At 34.0% G+C, this 24619-nt stretch overlaps 1 protein-coding gene across 4 annotated transcripts in view; it reads right to left on the bottom strand.

Moving 5' to 3' along the window:
* Positions 1-24619, bottom strand: part of BMP2K (BMP2 inducible kinase) — a 174984-nt gene that overhangs the window by 26538 nt on the left and 123827 nt on the right. For 3 of the 4 annotated variants that reach the window (XM_036906441.2, XM_036906440.2, XM_036906443.2), the window contains exons 8-14: positions 21729-21832; positions 20224-20303; positions 15984-16144; positions 11887-12071; positions 10758-10853; positions 9830-10011; positions 4902-5059 (exon numbers count right to left, since the gene is read on the bottom strand). In XM_036906441.2, coding sequence (XP_036762336.2) covers positions 4902-5059; positions 9830-10011; positions 10758-10853; positions 11887-12071; positions 15984-16144; positions 20224-20303; positions 21729-21832 — 966 coding nt within the window. The remainder of the gene's footprint in view (positions 1-4901; positions 5060-9829; positions 10012-10757; positions 10854-11886; positions 12072-15983; positions 16145-20223; positions 20304-21728; positions 21833-24619) is intronic. The other variant, XM_036906442.2, reaches the window with a different exon arrangement.

The raw sequence follows: 24619 nt of genomic DNA, 5'->3' as shown, positions 1-24619 counted from the left end.
GTAAAGGTTAGAGAATACTTACTTAAGAAAGGGTCTTTAAATTTTTGTGGTGGGAATCCACAATCAAACCTTAAGGTGAGAACTAAGGTTCACTGAGTCACACCTGTGGCTACCAATTTTATCAGGCCCTATGTGCATATACAGAGTTAACTACAAAAACACCAGGAATTACTCCTTGTATCAGAGTCCTCCAAGACTCCCTCATTCTTTTTCCATCTCCCAAATTCCAGTGTACAAAAGAGTGAGGACAAAGGAAAGAGGGAATGGGGGAGGATGAATGGGAGAAGCTGTCTCTAGCCTCGATAATCACAGCCTATCAATATTCAAGATCCCTCATTCTTGAAAATCAAGACTGTAAGCCTAAATTAAGACCAAACTTCCTTCCTAAATCATCTGCATCATAATTGCCAGAATTCCTGTAAAATGTAGTTACATGGGCCCTACCACAGGCCTAATGAATTCTCTGAGAAGGAGCTTAGGAATCTGCATTTTAAAATACTTCTCAGATTTATAAACCACTACTGCACCAATGGTTCCCAGCACACAAAATACAAAGTTATCACTAAGGTTCTTCAAATCCTCAAGCACTGGGGTTTTATCTCCATCAGTCTACAGTAAATTCATGGTAAATGTATAAACAGCACCATGCAGTTATAACAAGACCACAAACATTATCATGTAAGCATAAACTAGTATTTTTTTTATATAGGGGAGTCCCAAAATTTAAAATATTAAGACACTGTCTTATGCAAAGTTATTTATCCAATTATTTCAAAACAAGAATCAGAATACACTAAAAAATGAACCATGTTCTCATTGTTTCACAAAACACAGAATTGATTTTTCCATGAAGGATTTTTTTTAAATCATTTAGATTTCTAAAGTTCACAGAATAATCTGGGTCTCAGGGCACAAAGCACAAAGTAAATGCACATATTAATTTTTTAAATTATCAATTACCTATAAATATAAACTAAAAAAATGGTATCTAGAATTACTTTTCAAATACAGTCACCCCTAAAATGAATTTAAGTTCCATTTTCAAATAATTGGTTTTCTTTACATTAGAGCAGAACTTGAGCTTGATTTGGCCAATGTAAGAAACTTACCTGCACCTGCCTTCCCAGAAGAATTGTTGACGAAAATAAGACAATTTATCTTTTCAGTTATTTTAATTTATACAGATGGCAAAAATACAGGATTTAAAAATCTTAGAATCAAAGTATATTCCATAATATCATCAGACCGTCTAAAAAGTTAATTCAGCAGCTAATATGGATAATGGCTTCAACAGCCGAAAGGTTAATGAGTAAGGTTTAAAAGTACAGTCTTTACCTGATACTTCTGAAACTGTTTTAATATACTTGAAAAGTTCTGTTATTCCGCACTGAAGAACAATAATTGGTTTGAATTAGCTTAAAATGATGAGAGTTAACGTTTTTACAACAAACTAATTATATAAAGATATTTATATCTATTTCATCCTGTGGCTTCATAGAAAAAAAAAATACATTTAGTCGAATTTGCAAAGCACCCAGACTTAAGTTTCTTCTATTCCTCCTTTTAGTTATTTTGAATCAATTCAAATGAAAACAACGAATCCACCATTAATGAGAATATAATAATTCCTTTAAGTATTACTTTTAACTAACATGTGGAGCTACACAAATATTTTAAAAATCAAGTTAAAATTTTTCCCAAAGCAAAAACCCCGTATACTAAACATTGTTTAATGTATTAAATATAATGACAATTAGATTCTAAAGTTTACATACTAATTTGGATGTTCTGATACAAAAGACAAAAGTACAAAGCTTTATCTTTCAAAATTATCACTGAGACCAGCTTTATTAATAATGCTTACTTTTGATTTAATATTTTTGTATTAAATAGGAATAGGTAAAAAAATACCAAACCATGAATAATATTCAGTTACACTGAAAGCAAAAGCAAGACGAATCTGGTTTATTTTATATGCTAAATCCCTTTGCTAACTGGTATACGAAATCAATTGTTTTCTTAAAAATTACTAAAAAAGCATTTTTGTAACCAATTACTAATATATTGGAAGTTTTAGAATCTCAAAAATTTTTATGATTTTAAAATTACCTTCTGGATAATACACACAAGCAAAATATTTCCTAAACAGCATATCCTTTCTTTTTTAAATAATCATGTACCATTTTTAAAAGTAAAACCTCAAATGGCAATGTATAATTCTGAACAATTATTACATGGGCAATGCCTCTATTTTTAAGGACCATATATAAATGTATTTCATTTCTCACTGGAAAGCATTTCATAAACCAAATATAATAATTTTAGGTCATTGGAAAAATGTGGATAAATATCTGCGCTGAGAAAAAAGGTAAATTTGATATTTCAAATGCATCAATAATTTACTTATTCATTTTGGAAAAAGCTGTTAGTAACTAACCGCTAATGACCAACAATCAGTTTTCATTACACTGCAACTTTTAAGGTTCTGGAAGAGGTGTTGAAGTGTTTTGCCCGTCAGTGTAATTTAAACTCCACCAAGTAGAATGTTACACACTTCATTGCCTGTGAGTGAAAGAAGTGCTAATGATGGCTAAGTATTACAGTTAAGCAAAATTTCTAGAGGAAATCATTCTAAACTGTATTCTATACATTGTTGATTTCTTTATAAACTTTATTAAATAAAGACATTTCACCTTTTTAGAACTCCATTATTATAACTATCAATTACTAGAAAAAATAGACTTTTGCCATCTCCATCCTTGCTGTCAAATGTCTTTTCTGCTGTTGACATGTTTGCCCATAAAGCCCCTTCTACTTTGGCCTTTTAATTTTGCCAGCTGAAAAACCTGAGAGTTTAGATATAATTTTGAAATGCTGGTAATAAAGGTCAGTAACCTCAGAAGTCAGAGTCTAAAGACTTATACAGAAGATGAGGAAAGGGGAAGGGGCATTTATGGAGCACCCAGACTCTTTCAAGATTCATTTAATTTTCTTGACACCCCTATGAGGTACCCATCAATATATCAAGTTTATAAATGAGGAAGTGAGTTAAATGGCATTGCTGGGGATCATAGTTTACATTTTCTAGTTCTATGTGCCAATTAAGTGCATCAGCCTTGTGATTTCAATAGCTGAGAGACCATCTGCGTGATTTCCCAAGTGGCTGAGTTGCTCCAAGTCTGAACTGCAGATAAAGCTCCTCTGCATTTTCATTTGGAACTTCGTATCTTTCCATAATTACTACTGCAATGAAGTCTGAACTCTCTTTGCCATACACGTATGTGCACAAATACATACATAAATTACACGTTACCTGACCTTGAAGTTTAAAAGCAAATAATTGGACAAGAGTTTACATGCTGAACCCAGTTTTTATGAAGTTGTGTGAACACAAATATTTATATTATACCATTCTTGCCTATACCTAGTAAATAAAACTTGGGTGTCATTACAAGTTCTAGGGAGCTTAGAATAACACAGTTTCGTAAGGTACTAAATAATGTGAATACTTTAGCAATTCCACAAATTGATTTTAAATAAAAGGAGGAGTTTTACCCAAGGAGTAGAAAATACTGACTTACAAAACCCTTAATCACTATCCTGGTCAGAACACATTAAAATGGACATTGTAATTTTATCTTTTGCTTTAAAAAATCCTATAAATATATTATGACTTGGTTACCCCTTGTGTCTCCCTGACATCCACCCAAAAGAAAGAAATATTTTATTTCCTCTTTTAAATAAAGCCTTGCTTTTGGGGCCACTCAACATAAATTTTAGGAAAAATGCCAAACAAAAGAGTTACGGTTTAAAAAAAAAAATTTAATAGAAAGATGTAAGGTTGATTTTACCAAAGATAACAAACCTTTATTAAAGGCTCAAACTCATTATCACCAATTTAATTTTTCATAATCATATAACCAATATGTAATACAAGTTTAAATCCCTTACACGATTTCAGGCCATTTAAAAATTTAACATAAAATAAATACTAATTCGGAACAAAGCATTTCATCTAATGAATGTTCTCCTAAGGCCAGTTACCAAAAATAAAATATAAGTAATAAACTATATAACTAGAGACCATTGAGACCTCCTTTTCACATGCAAAATGGGAAACCACACTTGCTGTGCCTGCACATGCATGCACACACACATAAAAACCTCAGAAACCTGAAAATTATCTACATACTCCAGAAATTAGCTTTTTGCTCCTATTTTGAAACCTCAATACACTCTACATATCCCTTTTCCAAAAAAAGAATTTTTCTAAAATACGCACAGCAAGGCTTCACATACATATTTGGTAGTTCAAGAAAATGCAATGATTCCAAGTAAAAACATTGAAATATCTGATTTAAAGTTGAGAAGAATTTATTTAACTTTTGCCACGTCAGGACAACAAAGCAGCCCTTTTATGTTACCACTCATTAAAAGGCATTACAAACATTAACATAATGTAGTAGCCCATGTTTTCTTTCAGGCACTTTCAAAGGGTGTCTCAGACCCACACTATCTTCTATTGAGAGTGCAGGAAAACAGCTGCAAAATAATTAGTAAGGCAAGATACTAATGTCTCCCTTTTTATTTGAACATTAATTTTCCATGTTTTGGAGATAAGATATTCTGAATTTAACATTGAAAGATATGCAGTACTTAACTGTTAGGAATCAGCGTATTATCAGCAATCTTGGGTTTGACAGCTACTATCAAGCAATTGATTTCTCCTGCACACAGCATAGTTTGATAAAATATGTAAAAGGTGATGGCCTGATTTTTGCCCTCCAATGCACAAAAAATTATTTTCAATTTATCACCTCAAAACAGTCTTTGGCCTTGCTGAATAATTCTATAGTTGTTATTTTACTGTGAAGCAAAATAAGCCTTCAAGTGTCCCTTACTTGATCTTAGAAGGTCAAATTCTCTGTCCAACAGTTCCTCTTCCGTTAACTTGGAGAAATTATCCTCTCCAAAAGGATTCCATCCTGACATATCAGGTGGGTTACTGATGTTCTTCTGATTTGTAATATTTGCAACTGCCTCTTTATCAGCAACAGACCTATAGTAATAATTAAGAGACGAAAAGAGGAAAGAAATATTAGAATTTAAAATTTTAAAGCACCCTAAGTTCATATTTTATAAATGTTTAGAAAAGCAGATCATTTTATTGTGAAGGATATGGCCAAAAGGGCATAGACTGAGAGAGACCACATGGGATTTAAATTGCCTCCGTAAGGTCACAAACTGTATACCTTTGGGCAAACTCCTTTAACCTCTACCTCAGATTCCTCATCTGTGAAACAGGAGTAACAGAATCTACCTCATAGGGTTACCAAGAAGATTAAATTATTTAATAAACATAAAGCAAAGAGAACCATGCATGGGGAAAAAAAACAAAAAGTACTTAATAAATATTAATTATAATTATCATAGTGAGTAAGGCTTAAAGTGAAAATCAGTTACCATATCCAAACAGTATCATTTTCAAAATACTATTGAATAAGATGACCTTATGTCCTGGTTATGCTGAGACACCACAATAGTTTTCCTTTTGACAAAGGCATTCTCTATATACTACCAACAAAAGATGAACTGCTAGGATCTCTTTATGAATTAACTAACTAGATAAGGGTTATTTTCTATATAATAAATCACTTGTGTTGTTCAAAGTAGCTGTAGTCCGGAGTCTAGGACTAATGGTTCTATAAAAGTTATCTAACAGGCCTCTTGGCTTTCAAAAGATGACAGTCTAAATATTCTTCTTTAAATTTATTGTTGTTAACAACTATTTGATCAATAAATATGAGAGATGCCCTCACAAAATATATATATATAAACACACTTCCAATTGTAAAGTAAATAAGTAACCGGGATGTAATGTATAGCATAAGGAATATAGTCAAAATATTGTAACAACTTGGTATGGTGATAGCTGGTACCTAGAATTATCATGTATATAAATGTTGAATCACTGTGTTGTACACCTGAAACTAATGCAATGTAATACTGTTGTCAACTACCCTTCAATTTAAATAAATAAATAAATAAATATTCTTCTTTAACCTAAGAATCCCTGAGTACGTCTCCTTCAAGCCAGCCTGGAAATAAAGGAGAGGCATAAGGCAATGTAACAAAGTTGTCAAGTTTCTTTCATAATTCAGACCCAGATCTTTTAACAATGGTAATGAAGGAGAATCTATGTATTTCTAAAGAAGTATCTTAATTTTTCAAACCTTGACTCATCCCCTTAAATTCACCTTCCCCTTGGAAACTCACTTCCATTGTCACCATACAGGTCTTGAGAAGGAAGAGAGGGCAAAAGTCGTCCATTTAACCCCCTAATCCAAGACCTCTCAGTATAGCTGAGCCAAGAATGGAATCTTTAAACACTTTATTGAAAGCTAGAGGAAAACAATCATATTAATTGATCACAAATAGACAGTCTTTCTTAGTAAATATAACTTAGATGTCTTAATAATAAATATAACTCAGTTCAGAACTCACTCAGAGAATACAACTGTCAAGGTCTATGCTTGCCTTCCCTCAGACAGAATCTCATCTCTAATACCACAACTATCTTCAAAGACTTTCAGAGTCCTTGAAACAAAATCAGGTAAGTTAAACCTCAAAGAGATATGGGAATTCACCCTCCTGCCTGTCAATGATCCCTTTTAGAACTTTCTGATTCCCTATCCCAATCATCTTTCTCCCCCACTTCCTTTATGAATTCTTCTTGGTAAACTGCAAATAAATCAGTGGCTGACACCACTTTAACTTACAGTTTAAATAGGTATTAAAGTATGTCTACAAGTTCTTTAGACTCTCCACTTAAAAGGGTGGAACTGAATTCCTCTGTCCTTGAATGTGGGCTACATCTAGTGACTTGACTGCCAGATCTAGTGACAGAAATGCCAGTGTGGTACTTCTGAGGCCAGGTCATAAAAGGCATCACAGGTTTCTTATTACCCTCTCCTTCGGACCACTCATTCTGGGAGAAATGCAGAACAAACAATTCCTTCTTCAAAACAGTCTTTGGCTTTGCCAAAGAGAATGCTCAGGCAGCCTTTTGGAGAGATCCACAGGGCAGAGAACCGATGAGGCCTCCTGCCCAAAGCCATGTGAGTGAGCCATCCTATACACAAGTCCTCCGGCATCAGCCAAGCCTTCAGAGGACTGCAGCCCCAACTGACATCTCAAACGCAACCTCATGGAAGGCCCTTCCCTGGACAAAACCACAGCTAAGCCACTCCCAAATTACTGATCCAAAGAAACTATGTGAGATAATCAATGTTTATCATCATTTTAAACCACTGACTTTTGGGGTAATGCATTATGCAGTAACAACTAATACAACAGGGCAACTTACCACAGGAAGATACATATAGATGTTTATTATTTGAATACAACATGGAAATCCTCTCCAATATTCATACTAATGATAACATTAACACAGTGGAAGGGTAGAAATTTTAACAACATATTAAGTGGAAAGAAAAGGAAATAAGCATGCTAAGACAGTGGCCCTTTCCCTTTGTCTAAGGGAACTACCTGGTTTCTTATCTTCTACTCAAATATCCCTTATAGACTTAGAGCCAAACATTTAATCCCAATTCTTATCTTCCACTCACTTAATAATAAGCAGGAATATTTGATTTCTAATCACCTTTTAAATTGCTATAACAGATATCAAATTGAACATATAATCCTTGGCAAAGACTGATATTAAATAGGGAAAGTATTAGTCAAGTACCATTGAGGCACTGAATGTGGCTGGCGCAGTATTTCTGCGGAAAATCCTGTGTTCCCAACTTCTATTTGCCAAGCACATATTTGTCTCTACCCATGTAACTGCTGTCCTTTTCTTGCACCATCCTCCTATCTCTCTCAATACATAAATTCACAGGAGTAGAGCAGAACAAGTTTTTTGCACTTCCACAGATACCCAACCCAGTGTTTCCCAAACTAGGGTATACAAGATGATTTTGATGATAAACTATTTTTTTTCATTTTAAAGTTACATAAAAATTAGGAAAAAATACTTATCTAACATACTAAACCTGTAATTTCATGAGTGTCACCAGAGTTAAAATTTAAGTAGGCAGTGCTATGGTAATTTACATGAATTATAGGTATCAGCACCTTGCATGCTTAGGTATGCTCTTATAACTAATCAGAAGTTTAGACAATTTATATGCTATGTAACGCTATCATGAATTCTCTCATACAGGATTTCCAATTCATGACTCCATTCTCATCAGTGACACAACTTTGCTTCCAGAGGCTGGTAATCCTTCACAATACAAAGTATACGTAAGTATATATGCTGTATCAGAGAAAACATTTAATATCTTTGCATTTTCCAACTACATATACTATATATAATTTGTCATTTTTTTGATGATAGTTAACACCAAAACTTAAAAAAAAAATAAATCATCTAATTAACAAAACAGCTTCATCAGTATCTTAAACAAAGTAAAATCAAGCAGAATACCCAATTTTTAATGAATAGAACTAATCCATTCTTATCGCTGGAGGACTTTTATGTCTTTAAGTTTATTAGATTGTTATTTATATTTCAAGATGATATTTTACTGGCTTTGTTTAAAAGGTATATTTAATGTTATTATTTACAACAATGTACTAATTTATTAAAGAAATAAGTGTTGTGTGGGTAAATCAAAAACCTGTAACTAGAGCAGGCAAATGACAAAGAGTTTGACAAATGCTGATCTCATCTTTAAACCAGTCTTTGGTCTTATGCCCTGTGAGATCTCCACTTAGACATACTTGTCCTAATTCATGCACCTCAATAAATCCATTGTTTTGACCCTCCTTTCTCCCCCTCCTCTTCCCATCTCCCCCACTCTCTCTCACACACACACATACACACACACACACACACACACAGATGTTGGGAGGTGTACTACACCAAACTGTATACCTTAACCCTCTTGACATGCTTAGTGAACAAGTATGCTACTGACGTTGCTGTTTCTCATGTTTGCCCCTAGCCAAAGCTTACAGACACCTTTTTCCAGCTAATATTTCATATCCTGTAACAGCATTGTATGAGAACTTCTTTAGTGTTTAGTAACTAAGTTCTAACAGCTACTTTCATCTACATATCTAAAAAACCCCGCAAGTGTTCATAATGATAATAGCTTCTTAAATTATGAAATCCTAAAGCACTCTTCATATAAAATCTAAGTTTGAGAAAATTTCTATCTTTAATTTACTGTAATGTTTTCAATATGAATTATCCATGAATAATAACTCTACTAACCAACATACCTGAGCAAGCAAAATAAACTATTCCATGGTAATAAGTGTACTGTATCATGGCATCTTAAAAAGAACCAAGTGACACATTAGAATTTTTGCAGTTATTTAAATTAAACCAAATTAGATAATCTTTATGAGTAAATATTGTCAAATTAATTAAAAATAACATAAAAGTAGAAAAGGTTAAGTTAACCTTTCTACAAGGATTATTTTTACTTTTTAACTCTAAAATAGATTGTTAGGGTTTTGTTTCTATTTAAACTATAAGGAATGTCTCAACATAAAACCAATAATTACCTTAGCCTTAACTGATGCCAAATGTTGCTAAGCCTTATCTGCAAATAGCAGTTAGCACAATCAACTGATGGAAATGCAAGGAAGGATGGGAGATGCACAGGTACCAGGAGAGAGGAAGAGGAAGAGAAGAAGGGGGACTCTATAGAAAAGATGGACTCTAAGTCAATTCAGAAGCCACTTAGACTCCACTCCACAAGTACACCCACTTCCACTGTATTTCCTTTGCATTCACGGGAAAAATACTTGCCTATTGGCACCAAAAGAGGAGTCCATTATGGTTCCAACCTGAGCTGGGAGTGGTGAAGTGTAGGAAACTAAGGCTGGTGAGAACTCTTGAGGGGAAGTAAGATACTCGGGTGATGTCTGCTGTTGAGACTGATGCTGAGCTAGCATTTGCTGCTGCAGGAAAGCCTGCTGATAATGCTGCATCTGAAACAAAAAACATGCCATTACACAAAACAACACTTAAAGTCCCAAGAGCACCATCAGCATCTCATCTATTGACTATGTTCTTTCCTGTTCATACTAGCAACAAAATCAAAAACCTGAAAAACAATTTATATCTCAAGGAGTAGCTTGCAACTGGAAAACAACAGCAAGATGAACTAAATCTATTTAAGAAGTTGTTTAATTGGACTTATTGTGGTGATAATTTTGCAAAATATACAAATATTGAACCATTATATTGCATACCTTAAACTAATGCAATGTTAACGTCACTTATACTTCAACTGAGAAAAAAATAAGTTGTGAGGCAAGGCTCACCCAGCAGGATTCAAAAATCCTTTAAATAGTTAAAGAATAGTGGAACTTAAAGTCACTAGTATAGTGGCTGCTGTCAAAAGGTCAAACTATTCTCCAAAGCAAATGCAATTTTATTTTGGGTTCCTTTTCTTTAGTCAATAGACATTTGCCAAATGGAAGACACATAGGACCAAAGTCATTTCCCTTATGCTATAAGAAGAAAATACCATCACTCAGTTATCATGTGCCAAATTCAGGTGCTATGACTTAAAGCTGCTTGAGAATGTATGACTGGCCATGATAAAATATGTGCGAATTAATTAACTTGAATTGATTCTGAATTATTAAATTCTGAATAATGCCATTCATACTGTGAATTCCAACACTGGGATGTCCACTCACAGAAATCGCCAGCACAGCCCGGCACTTACCACGGGAGGGCACGGCGGCGCAGGAGGCTGCAGCTGGCACACTGAGTGCATTAAAAACTGCTGCTGAAGGAGCTGCTGCCGCTGTGCATGGTGATACTACACAAGAAAAACAACATAAGTATTACTCATGTCTTTTTGTGACATAGTCTTTTGTTTTTTTAAGGACTGATTTTACTGTAACAATGATTTGGGTACTCAGTAGTTCACAAGCACCAATGTAAAATCACTATAATCAGTAAGTGACTATAACTCACATACGCTTAACGAAATTGGTTTCAAAATTACCATTGAAACATAATAGATTCAACTAAAACCTTTCTAGTACAGAGTAAGGATGTTTGGGATAAATTAAACCCAAACACATTTACCAGTGATGAAGACCCCTGAAACTCATTACAGCAAATTAACACTCTCTTTTATCTCCCCTTTAATGATTTCTTCTGGTCATCCAATGGCCCCACCTACTGAACTACCCTGCACCCTGGGTCTATCACTCAAGACCCAAGGAGGGGTACATTCGTGAGTGTCATGCACATAACCGTCTCAAAACTATTTCAGGAAATGATGAAAGGATGACAGTGACACTCATTACATTTAAAACAGTTTAATGAAACTAGAAATTTTCAGGTTCTAATGAGACAAAGGAAAGAATAGAACTTAAGGTCATTTTTCTCTATGCCCCTTCCAACTCTACATGCCACCACTCCACATACACACATATCAACCCAGGCAAAAAGATGAAAAACAATCACCTAAGACAATGTTACTTCTAAAAGCCTCCTATCATCTTTCCAACAAGAACATTATTAGTCTACATATCTGAACTGAAAACGGAACCTGAAAAAGAGAATATTTATCATAAACTGCAGTGCTTATTTATGATGCCAAATGACTGGATGAACATGCTTTGCTTCATAAAGCCATAATGCAACCTATTTCAAAAGAGCAGTCTTAATTATCTCACAGAATGTGAATACATATTCTTTAATCATCAGGAAATTGAGAAAAATGTTTATTTGGATCTAGAGTTCAAGGTGCCTATGAGAGGAAGAGGAATTCACTGATATTTAATAGGTGCCTAAATTTCACAATAGATACACTTCTATGTCTAAAGTAACAAGAGAACCACCTGCTGCATATAAGCATCCTGAAGTAGCTGGTGCTGCTGGTGAGGATGGCGATGCTGTAAATGCAACTGCTGCAATCTCCAGTCTCCCTGCTGTAGTTGCTGAAGCACTCTATGCTGTTGTGGAGGCTGTTCAGGGGGGCCCTGAGCCAGTAAAGTCTCAGGGCCGCTTCCATGTCTCAGTGCTCCTAAAAAGAGGTTTCCAAAAATGTGTATTAACATGTGCACAAATTCAATAAAATGGCTGAATTTCAAAACACTCATTTCAATAATTATTTAACCAGAGCATTTATATCCTATTTTAGATAAAGAAATTTACATATGCATATAGTCTAAAGGGATTATTTACTGCAATTGTTAAGTTCCCATGAAAGTTATATTTGTCAGCTAAAACTCAGAACAAGTCACATCTTAAAACCACTTCACCTTTCATACATCATCTCTCCACAAACACACTGACCAGGTCAGTTTGTTCCATGTTTCTCAACTACGTCCTGTGCCTTTGCCAGTATGATTCTCTCCATCCAGAATGCTACTTTCCACTTCCTGCAGTCCTTCCTTCCATTAAAAGAAGAACTCTCTTCCTTGTTCCTTCACCTATTATTTGCACTCAAATCTCTCTTCCTTGTTCCTTCACCTATTATTTGCACTCAGTTTATAACATTTCTTTCTACCTTGCCCATATTAATTGTTTATATGGCTATTTCCTAACGAGTGCCCTAGAGGGATAGGGTGATGACTTATCGATCTGTTAATATCTCAAAGGACCTTTTATATAACAGATGCTCAATAGGTGCTATTGCAGGGAATCTACTAACACTGCTCCTAAATGGATATTTATTTTTACGGTTCATAAATTTTACTAGGAAAATCCTATGAATAAACCTTTGAAATTAATGAAACAGCAAGAAACACACAACATGAAAAAGAGGAAATATATTCCTCTGTAATTTTGATAAAATAACTCTTCTAATGAGTTACTGTAAATTCAAATGCAACTACTTAATCCTAAGGGGAAAAAAGGAGAGAGAGGGTAAGGTGGAAGAGAAGGATTCTTCTTCACCAACCTGTGAAAATAGTTTATAACTATTTCTAAAGTCTTCTGATTATAAGAAAATGCATGTTCACTTTAATTATTCCTGAAAATATTTCTAAAAATCTAAGGAAGAAAAAATCCTAACTCCACTGTACACACATAACCACCATTACCCAGTTGGTGGTTAAGTGTATTTCTTTCTAGTTGGAAGAGTATTAAAAAGTTAAGCTCTTCAGCTATATTTATCCACACTAGAGCCCTGATATCTAAACTGGAGAATGGTTAGGGTGAAACCCAATCACAACCAATGATCACCATATAATAACCCACGAGGCTCACCTCTCACCTCACAAACTGTGACTTTTGTTTAGTGTCATCAAGCTGAATAGACCTACTTGGTTCTAAAGCCAAGGCCAAACAGCAACAAAGAATTCCCAAACAATATCACAACAATCCTATGTGAAAATAATGCTTCCAAGTACATCATTAAATTTTCATACTATCATTCCCCATTTTGCAGATGATGAAAGTGAGGTTCAGAGAAGTTAAATTAATTCACAAGTTAAAGACAAACAATAAACTGGAAGAAAATACTTATATTTGGCAAAGAACTGATATTCAGAATACAAAAATAAAATTTTCAGAGTGATAGAAAAATAAAGAAAAACAATCTCAGAAAATTGCAAAAGATAATGCACAGAAAACAAATGTTCGGTAAACATGAAACAGTTCTACTAATCTGGAATATTGAAATAATAACAAAAATCCTTCACCTATCGACCAGGAAACATTTTTAAAAACCAGTATTACCAAGTGTTGGCTAGGAAATAATTGAAAGGACATGCACATTGTTGTTGATAGTGTAAATTTTTAAGTCTTTTGGATGGCAATTTGGCATTATCTGACAAATTTCAAATTAGTGAACTTTTTAATATCTCCCTCAGGAAAATATTCTGACATGGAAATCAAGAGTTTGTTATAGCAATGTTCACCATGACACTGTAATAATAGCAAACACTGGATATAACCTAAATAGTTAGATAAAGTATGGTACATTCATACTATGGGATATCATATGCCTAATAAAAACCATGTGGTAGATCTACATGCACTGATGTGCAAAGCTCTTCAAAATATGTTAAGTTAAAGGAAATATTTTTTAAATTAACTTGTAGAGAACTATGCATAGTATGAATGCATTTATGTTTAACACAACATGAATTATTTATATCTATACACAGACATACAAGAACATAAAAAAGGACTGGCAGAATGCACAATAAACTACTGCTAGTTTACTCTGGGAAAAAAGTAATGGAGACTTTTACATTTTTCTTTGAAAACTACTGTATTGTCTAAATATTTTAAAAGAATATATTCAAGTGTTGCTTTTTGTATAATATTTAATGAGGAAAGAAATATATAAAAATACATTTATGGGAACATATCTCAACATAATAAAGGCCTTATGTGACAAACCCACAGCTAACATCATAATCAATGGCAAAAAGCTAAAAGCTTTTCTTCTGCAATCTGGAACAAGACAAGGACACCCACTCTTTCCATTCTTATTCAAAAATGTAAAAGTCTCCATTACTTTTTTCCCAGAGTAAACTAGCAGTAGTTTATTGTGCATTCTGCCAGCACTAGAAGTCCTAGCCATATCAATCAGGCAAGAAAAAGAAATAAAAGGCATCCAAATTAGGAAGGAAGCGGTAAAACTGTCACTATTTGTAGATGACATGATGCTATATAGAGAACATCCTAAAGACTCTACCAGAAAACTACCAGAATCAATAAATGAAGTCAGTAAAGTCACAGGATACAAATTCAAAATACAAAAATCTGTTGTGTTTCTATATACTAATAATGAACTAACAGGAATTACTTATTTGAAAAGACAGATGAAGATATATGCACTCCTATTTATTCCAGCATTATTTACAATAGCCAAAATATGGAAACAACCTGATGTTCATCTATAGATGAATGGAAAAAAGATGTGGTACAGATATACTACGGAATATTACACAGCTGTGAAAAAGACTGAAGCCTTGCCTTTGTGACAATATGGATGGAGTAAGACTTCAAATTTCCCTATTTTCCCTTTTCCATGGAATAATCCTCCATCTGGTATACCTGGTCACCGCAGAAGTGTGCAGCAATACATCAGGTAACATAAGCATTATCTTTGTTGAGGATATACTTTACTTAATAGTAATAGCTAATAGCTAACATTTCATAAGGACAAATTAAGTGGCAAGCATTACATTTAACTAGTCATTTAATCCTCACAACAATCCTATAAAATAGGTGGTAGAATTTTCACAACATATATTACTAAAAAGTTGGAGAAATAGGACTCAAATACAGGTTCATGAGATGCAGAGTGGGCTCTTAACTATTAGAGCACCCTAATTTAAAACATCTTAAGTGAAACCATTTTAGAAATGTATCATGAAATAAAGTGCAAAACAGGTGTCTTTGAGAAGGGTCTTCACATTATATCCCCAAATTCTTGAAAGAACAAGTTTACTCTCTAATATCAGAGATATTTCCTTGAGGAAAAAAGTGTTTTAAAGTACCACATTGTACCAATCCTTAGGATATTTGAGAATAGAAGAACAATGTTTCTGAAAATCAAATGAGAAGATAAATTTCTATATGTAATATCTATATGGCCCAAGATAGACTTCTTTGCTAAGAAGGCTCTAGATTCAGTGCAAAGACATTTAACTTTGTAAGGCTAGAGTTTCAACTTTTTCCTTCCCAACAAGACACAGAATTTTCTATGCTCCTGAACTTTATTATCAACCTCAAACCCTACTAGTTGACTCTAGAGATAAACAAACTGTTGAGTTTTTTGTACCACACTTTTAAATTACCTTTGCCTACAACTTTAGGAGAACAGTTGAGTTATTAGACATCAATAGACAGTTTCTGAAAGTATTATGTTATCTGCTTCACAATAGTAAATTTGCCAGTAATTTATACTCCTAGGAAATCAAGCCATAAAAATTTTAAGTTAAGCATAAAGGGGATGATGTTGGCAGGGCTATATTACCTTTTGGTCTGTGGTTACCAAATTCACTAGGAGCAGGGACTTTAATAGGCGTTGCTGAACTTTGAATGGCCAGCATACTGGGAGTGGCAGTAGTAGAGTTGGCCTTTGGTCTTTGTCTTGGTGCAATTGAGGTTTCTGTTGGCCCAATGGTATCTGTTATTCTATAACAAAGAATATATTTCATTCCAAATATTGGGATAATTTCCAATTTACTATTTGTTCTATAAAACATTTGTTTCAACACATCTACTTCATTACTGATGATGATGTTAATCTTCTTGGTTTCCTCCTACATCTCATTCTCAAGTATTAAATGTTTAAGGACAATAGGAAAGTAAATGAAATAAACCTAACCATTCTCCTTAAACGAGTATGCTACTACCATTCATAGTATGCCACTGAAGCCAGTAGAAAAAGAATACAGGATTTCTATTAAGGAGATGAAATAAAATAATGAAACAGAAACCTCATAAAGTTTTAAATAAAATCAAGAGCCAACTCTCTGAACCAGTCAGAGAAATAAAAATACAAAACAAGTAACAGTCTCCCTTAGCTTGGACTCTAGGCCTAAGAAAGAAAAGACTGCACATTGGGGCATGTGAAACAAAAAAAAAGCCGGTAGTTTTAACAGGTGGAGCTACCTGCTCACATTCAACTCTTGAATCTTAAACTTTGCATTACTCAGAACACTGAATGGAAATTACATGAAACTCTACCACTAGGACTTAACTTTAGGCCAATGACATGGGTAATAAAAATAGTTTTGAAGGCAAGAGACATCTGTCCTTGTCTTTCAAAAAATATCAGGAAAAATCAATAGCTTACATATTTTATCAACTTTGCTTTCCATAAATTCAGTACAAAAATTCAAGTATGTTAATAGTCATACATTCACTCTTCAACAGGATTGCAATAAAATCTCTTTACCACTTTCCCTTAGCACATTTTCAAATTATTTTATACTTACAAATTTTGCATACATATGATTTATCAAATACACATCTATCTGCTGCATTTGGAAAAAGTCCAGTCTACCAAACTGCACAGATCTGTAGTTCTTTCTTATATCTGTATGTACCACAAGAGGGAGCCCTGTTAACAACTATCTTTCTAAGAAAGTGAAATTGAATTAAAAGATGTTAGAAAATAATAGAAATATATTGTATGTGTGCTGTTTCTAAAAATAACATTTATATTTTAGATGGGATAGGGAAGATATAAGACATATAAAAACTGAACTAAAAGGCAGTAAAAGATCATATATAACCAATTATACCTCATTTTAATGACAAGTTATCTATTGAGTTCAAATTATGGACATGGCACTAAAACCAATGCTGTACTCCCTAAACTCAAGTAATTTGGAGAAACAATGTATACAACTTTTCAGTTTGTTTATCCATGCCTCATCCTACTTTGCTCCTGATCTACACTGCTCTGTCACAACACACGAGCATGCCAAACCTCTAAAGAGCATATAAAAGTTGTGCAGACTTTCTTTAGTCTAGTGTTTCCCAATTTATTTGCCCAATGTACCAATATCTATTATACAATTACTGTTATCCAGCAAACAAGATAAAATACCGTGTTTTCAAAGTAGTCACAGTATTTGTAAATACTAGGAAGATAATGGCACAAACTGATAAAAATATAATAAAATACAAAATTTATTGTACTGAGTATATTGAATCGATTAAAAAAATTTTTTAAACAGTAAAAATAATCATTGCCAAGCTAGTATTGTCAAGAATTTAATGGAGGAGTAATTCTACTTTTAATGTAGTTTGGCTAGAGAAGACTTCAGGAGGAACTGGAAATTTAAAATAATGCTTTCATTACATGGTGAAAAAGAAACTAAGCATTCTCTGTGAAGAAATGGGAAGAAAATGCTTGGACAGATTAGGCAATGTGAAGGTACAAACTTGACTGAAACTAAAGACTGAGTAATTACTGGTGTTAACACTGCTGTGTAGAGTCATCTGCACTATTACAACAGACAGCTGTTTCCTCTACTTGCTTCCTTTCTTTTTTCCTCACTGAGCAATCTTCCTAAGAGACTATCTCTTTGTAAAATCTTTTTTACACCTGCCAGAACAGTGATTCTCAATCTTTTCATCTCTAAGATAAAAGTCACATCAGTTTCACATGTTTAACAGTCCCAAATCAGATGCAGATTTTGGGAGGTGGAAGGGGGCTTTAAAGAAGTAAAACACGGAGTGCCACAGATTGAAGGCAGGGCAGGCAGGTCAATACTCATAAAAGCTTTACAATGTGTAAACAATCATATTAGCTAACGATTTCTCCACACACTTTGCCCTCTGGAAAAAAGCCTATTACATGAAAAAAAAAGACTTACTTTATTTTTTTATTGTAAATTTTATACACATTTAGATTTTTTCAAGTTCTTTACTGATACTATCAATAAAAAGTAAGTTTATATTTCTAATAAACATTAATAAACCTTTTTAAATATAATTTCTAATATAATAATTACAGACTGAACATACTATGAACAGCACTGCCAATATTAGTTGCATTGTGGTTCATCTGCTTAAAATTGTATAGCTGCAACTTGTGCCATGAAAAGCACCATTCCTGTTCAGTTGATTTGTGCTTTCCCATTTTCCAATTTATACTTTTTTAGAGATTTAATTATTTAATTTAGAGATTTAATTATTGACAGAATCATTATTTAAAAAACACAAGTAACAATAAAATTCAACTAAGTCCTACCAAATGTCATAATGCACAATTAGCGCTCAATTATAACAGCAGTTGCTATCTATAACTATGTCAGATAGACTGTCGATCATTCTAGATTCCTGCAAGTAAAGTCACTTTACTCCTTCATCTCTTACTTCAGAGAGTATTTTAAAATTCAAGTGAATGAAGACAGTATTTTTAGAGTGATGCTATATGTTTTTAAAAACTAAATCATTCACAAGTGGTATTTTAACAATTTATAAATAACAGATCATTTACAACATATCTCACAACCAAGTCGCAAATACTAGGACTGACTACAAGGTTGAAAACTCACTTGCCTAAAGATCTAAGTCCAAATTTCTTACCAAAACATATAAACAAAGTTGCTTATGACTGGCATTTACCTACCTCTTCAGCTTCATTTTCCACCACTCCCATATATAGCAACTTATACTCCTATGTATACCCCCTTACACATACAAAGGCCATTCCTTTTGCCTGAAGTGCCTGCCTGCTAGTTTTACACCCCATCAATCCAGGTGACTGACTAATTATCCTTCAAGGCCAGTTCAGCAACCCACCCCCAGGGAAAGGATTCTTTCTGTGCTCCTGTTTTCTCTGCTCCCAGTCTTTCCTCTCCTCCACTCTCAGAGTTGCCTGACACTTATCAGGTTTTAACTGTTTTCTTCTTCAAATTCATTAGAATGTGAATAAACACTGTATCATTTCTTTGTATTTCCAGTATCTATATCTTGCCTATAATGGGTACATGACAAACATATTTTGTGTTAAATAAAACACTTTGTGTAAGTAAACTATGACAAAAAAAAATCTGTGACCAAGAAATCTCCCAAATGCATTATTATACCTGTCTGATAATCTAAAATAAAAAGTCATGCTTAGTAACTTTAAGATTTTTTAAATGCATGAGAAAAAAATCATTAATCAGATTTAGATCTTAACCTACATAATATATGTCAACCTTAATGCTGTAAGCAACTATGAAAAAGATTTAAAGTGCTATATTTCTTTACCAGACTTAAATGTACTATCTTATAACCATTCATCATAAATTATACATAGTCTAAGTATGTATTAGAATACATAACTTATGAATTTTGAATACACTAAAACAGTTGCCTATAAGAGACATTTTTTCCTTAAGTTAAAAAAAAATACTAGCTATGAACTCAAAACAAAATTTCATAAAGTTGCCATTTGACTCTACACTAACACTGTAATTAATGTGACATTGTAATGTAATGCCAAAATGACCCAATGTAACATCACTGGTTACACAATTACTCCTTGATTACTGAGGGTAAATAGTTCAAGTGAGATTGATGACAAACCCTGTATATAATACAGCTTATTTTACACTTGCTGTCTAAACTCTACACCACATGCAATAAGGAACACACAATTTTTTGTGGGTAAAGATGATATTTAATCAATGACATTTGCTAGGATTAAAAACAAGAAGCATACTCTTTTTTAAAAACACCTTATGAAATTTCAGCATAATTTTGCCTACCTGGCTTTTATTTGGCTTTTCCTAGAAGCTGCTTCACTAGCAGTCATCGGTTCAGGAAGAGCTGAAGGAACAGAAGAATTCTTGGAAGAAAAAAATAGAACTTTTCATTGTAGTTTTCATCTTAGTTGCAGAAAGCTTTATTTAAAATGCTAGGCATATATTCTTAAGCTTAAAAAAGTACTGTCTGTGAGATACTATTACTTTCACCTCAGGTACCTACAAATTGTTCACATGAATTCACCAGATATAATTTGCAAATATCACTCTGCATGGTATGCAAATGTCACTTTCATATTCATCTTCCACAGAAACCCATGGAAAATAAACAGAAAAATATTAATATATCCATTTTACAAATGGGTAGATCTTAGGTAAAAAGAAGAATTATTTTACACTTGTAAATCAATGACTATTTCACATTTTGGAAAAAGAAGTAAACACCAAGCATATGAGTAAAGTGCAGATCATTTTCATGACTTGTAAAGTCTAGAAAATGAGCAGAAGGCCTTATTCATTTGCTTGTACTCATATAACATTTGGCCTAATATTGAGTACTAAATAAATGTTTGCCGAGTTAAAAGCTAAAAAGTCCACAGGCAAATGTCAAAAAGAGCTACTTTCATTACCAGAATGGTAGAACTGCCTGACTTCCACCTTCCACGGAAAATACCTTACCACTGGCATAGTAAGGACTTCAAAAAACAAAAAGGAAAGGTACAAACTTTTTTCTTGGTGGGATGGATTAAGTTATACCCAAAGGAAAACTGTAAGTCCAAGTTCAGGCCACAGTGATCTTTACAAAGTTGAAAATGGCTTAAAATCAGTGACGATTCTAGACCCTTATTAAAATGAGCAGAGACTTGCCATACACAGTTAAGCTCATGTAGTTAAGTATAGTGTGCAAACATTAAATTTAATTCAGTCTTTGAATAATATTAACTATTCCCAACTCAGCAACTTCCACAGATGAGGTACTAGGTTTTACATTTATTATTTGTAATTCTCACAATTATTATCCCTTTTTTACAGAAAAGGAAATGGACATTAAGGAATTCCCAAAATACACATAATCAGTCACTGGTAAAGACAGAACTAACCCTAGGTCTCTCCATTTACGATGACTATGCTCTTCACACCAAAGGTAAACAAACTCCTAGAGTTTATAGTGCTTAGCGTCTATGACACTCCTAGGCATCACCCACAACCCAAAACAATCTAACAGCACCCTTTTTTGACAGATAGGCCCAAACTACCTAATTAACAGCAGTTTGCACTGTGGCAGACAGAGGTCACTGTGCTTCTCTCAAAAATGCAAAACATCCTATAGTACCCCAAGTCTACTGTAGCTCCCAGTGCACCCAGTACAGTTTGGCAACTGTAACTTTATATAAAAAGTATTAATCACAACACACTGTTAGACCACTTGTCACGAAACAAGTCTGAAACCAATATATACCAACAATGATAATATGACTTTAAATACATATCCTATCTGAACTACTTACATTGATGTTGGAGACTGGACAATCTTTCTTTGCAAATTTAAATGCAAAATAGGACACTTGAAATATATCAGGTCTACGCTCTGGATCTGGTTCAAGCATGAACCCTACAAGAATAGATCAAAATCTTAGAAAATTTCACTGAACACATAAGCGATTTAGTGGCACATTAAAAAGATAAAATATATACTTTTTTCATTTAAAGATCCATGAAGATCCCAACAAACTTTGTTAATATTTATAAAAAATAGAGAAATTGTTCTTTTATATATGAATTTAAAGCATCTCAAGCTAAAAACAAACCAGTCATAGAACAGCTCTGCGCAAGAAGCATGAATAACAAATTTGAATATGATTCTAAGAAAGTGACACAAACAAAAAGTGAGCTTACTGAACACTGGGCAAATTATTCAAGAAGGTGGTTCCAAGGCCATAGTAGAGGTCCTTATTTTTTTCACTATTTTCTAAAATACCTCTACGAATTTTTTAAAATCCTGAGTCAATGAGAAAAGATTAAGTTTTGTGCATAATAATCTACTTAACAAAGTACTACAGGGCTGACATTATAGTTTTCCAAAAACATACTTTCTTCTCATAGTGATGAAACAATATTCACCATAGATCTGTATTTCAACACATTATCCATATCATCACTTGAGTAGTATGAGCAAAGTTTTATGGTTGTATTATAAACAGATTTCACAAGAACTTACACAGCATTTGCTTGAAATACTTGACCTTTTTCTAACCAAAATGGCCACTAGTGCTTGCTAATTTCCAATTTCACAAGGTTGACATTTATACTCAATTAAGTAACTGAAAAATTCATATTTTATTAAGATATCTCCATATCCTAACTCTGCTTCTTTAGCTCTTAGTTCTTAAAATGTTTTATAAGTTCTTATAAGTTGAGAAATCATTCTCAACTTATTTGTAATGTAAAATTTATAGCATTAATTAGGTAATATTATGAAATTTGCTAATAAAATTATAGAGCTATCAAAGAACATAAATAGCTAAGTTAAAAATATAAATCAAAATAAACCTTAACATTTGAACAATGTATAAATAAACTTACTTTGATTAAAAATGAACAGCATGATAAACTTTCTTTGATTAAAAAGACAGTTGTTTGGCAAGTGACATTAAGCACAAACTTAGAAATTTATTTGGGAGATTGTGAACTCAGTTTCAATATATTCTGCCTGTAACTTGATTTTATACACTTTGAAAGATAAATATATATTATTTATAAAATAGATTTATTACTATCACACTGTCAGATGTAAATAACTGAAAACATTTAATGCAAATATCTATTAGTTTATATTAAACCTCACTTCAGATACAATTTGAGCAATCAACAAGGTTTATTTTTCCCTCCAAAAATCATATTTTACCTTGATACCAAGAGATATTAAATGTTTTAAAAGTAACAGAAGTACATGACATGGGGATAAAATCAGACTTCAAACAATAAATGTTTTTATATAATTTTTTAAGACCAAACAAATCACAAGAAATTTCTCAAATTCACAAAATTATGATTAATGATTTTTCTATTCTAACAGTTAAGTTTATTTAGCTTTTAAAATAAAATTCTAACAGTAGGTAAGTAAAAATATTATTCCTATACAGAACTTGAAGTAAAGCATAAGAATTTTTAAAATATATGAGAAAATTAGAACAAAAGGTGAAGTAATGGCTGAGAGACCCCCACCCTGGCCAAAACAAAAAATAGGATAATGAAGTCAATGAAGAAAATGCATATGGGGGGTGGGGTGGAGGGTGGAGAAAAAGATGGCGGAGTAGGAAGGCAAGGCTAAAACCTTCTCCCAAATACATATAAAAGAAGAAAATACAGGAAATACAACTAAACCTGAAAATGACCTGAAGACAAAACAAAAGATTACCTACACCTGGGGAAGAAGAGAACAACACACAAAAAAGGGTAAAATGGCAGAACCATGGTCAAGTGGGACCCAAGTCCTCCCCCCAACCCAGCCCACAGACAAAGAAAGAGGAACAGAGTTGGGAAGGGATAGGAGCATAGAAACACTGGACACACAAGTCCACATTACTTTGGGTTCTGGTGATTATCAGTCCTGGACACCAGGGACAGCTGGGAACACTCACAGAGGCTGAGATCCCAGCCACTTTTGGAGGACAGGCACACTCCACCAGTCCTGACACCCAAAGCAGAGTTGGGAGTTAGAAAGACTTGCCAGCAGTGGGAGGGGTACCAGAGGGGTAAGGGTTGGACAGAGCTCTCACCTAAGGAGAAATGGCAGGTGGACAATACCTATGTAGCCCTTCCTAGGCCCAACAGGTCACAAGTTCTCGGGAGCCCCAGATGCTCCATCACTCTCGCTGGCAACAAAGCCCAAAGGCTCCTCCCTGTGAATGCTGCTGGAAGCCTACCCACTCGGCCCAGCAGCAGCATCAGACTTTGCTGCCTGGCATATGGAGGAAGACCCTCCCAGCTTCACCTCATTTCAGCCCAACTGGAGAGGTGCCTGCAGGAGCCAGCGCTGAGAGCTCCTTCCTCCCCAAGGAATTTCAAAACCTGGTGCTGTGCATCCTGTCCTGCCAGAGCTGCACACAGCCCACCCACCCCATTAACCCTGAAGTTCTGACATTGCTGCAGGGCAAGCAGAGGGTGGCCCCTATCACAGATATCCCAACAGAGTCTTCTGCTCAGATAACAAAGCAGTTGAGGTAAACTACCTGTGCTGCAGACAGACAGAAAGGTGGTCCTGCCCACTGCACATCAACAACAGCTGGGGGACCCATAAAGTAGAACCAGGCACAAGAGAAAAAAGAATCCTGAGCTTCAGGGCACCAAAGGATGCCTATTACTCTATAGGCTAGGAAGCATAGCAGATCCATTTAAT

This window comes from Manis pentadactyla, chromosome 5 (genome assembly GCF_030020395.1).
Source record: "Manis pentadactyla isolate mManPen7 chromosome 5, mManPen7.hap1, whole genome shotgun sequence".
Classification (NCBI taxonomy): domain Eukaryota; kingdom Metazoa; phylum Chordata; class Mammalia; order Pholidota; family Manidae; genus Manis; species Manis pentadactyla.
This window is presented reverse-complemented; position numbering and strand designations above follow the sequence as displayed.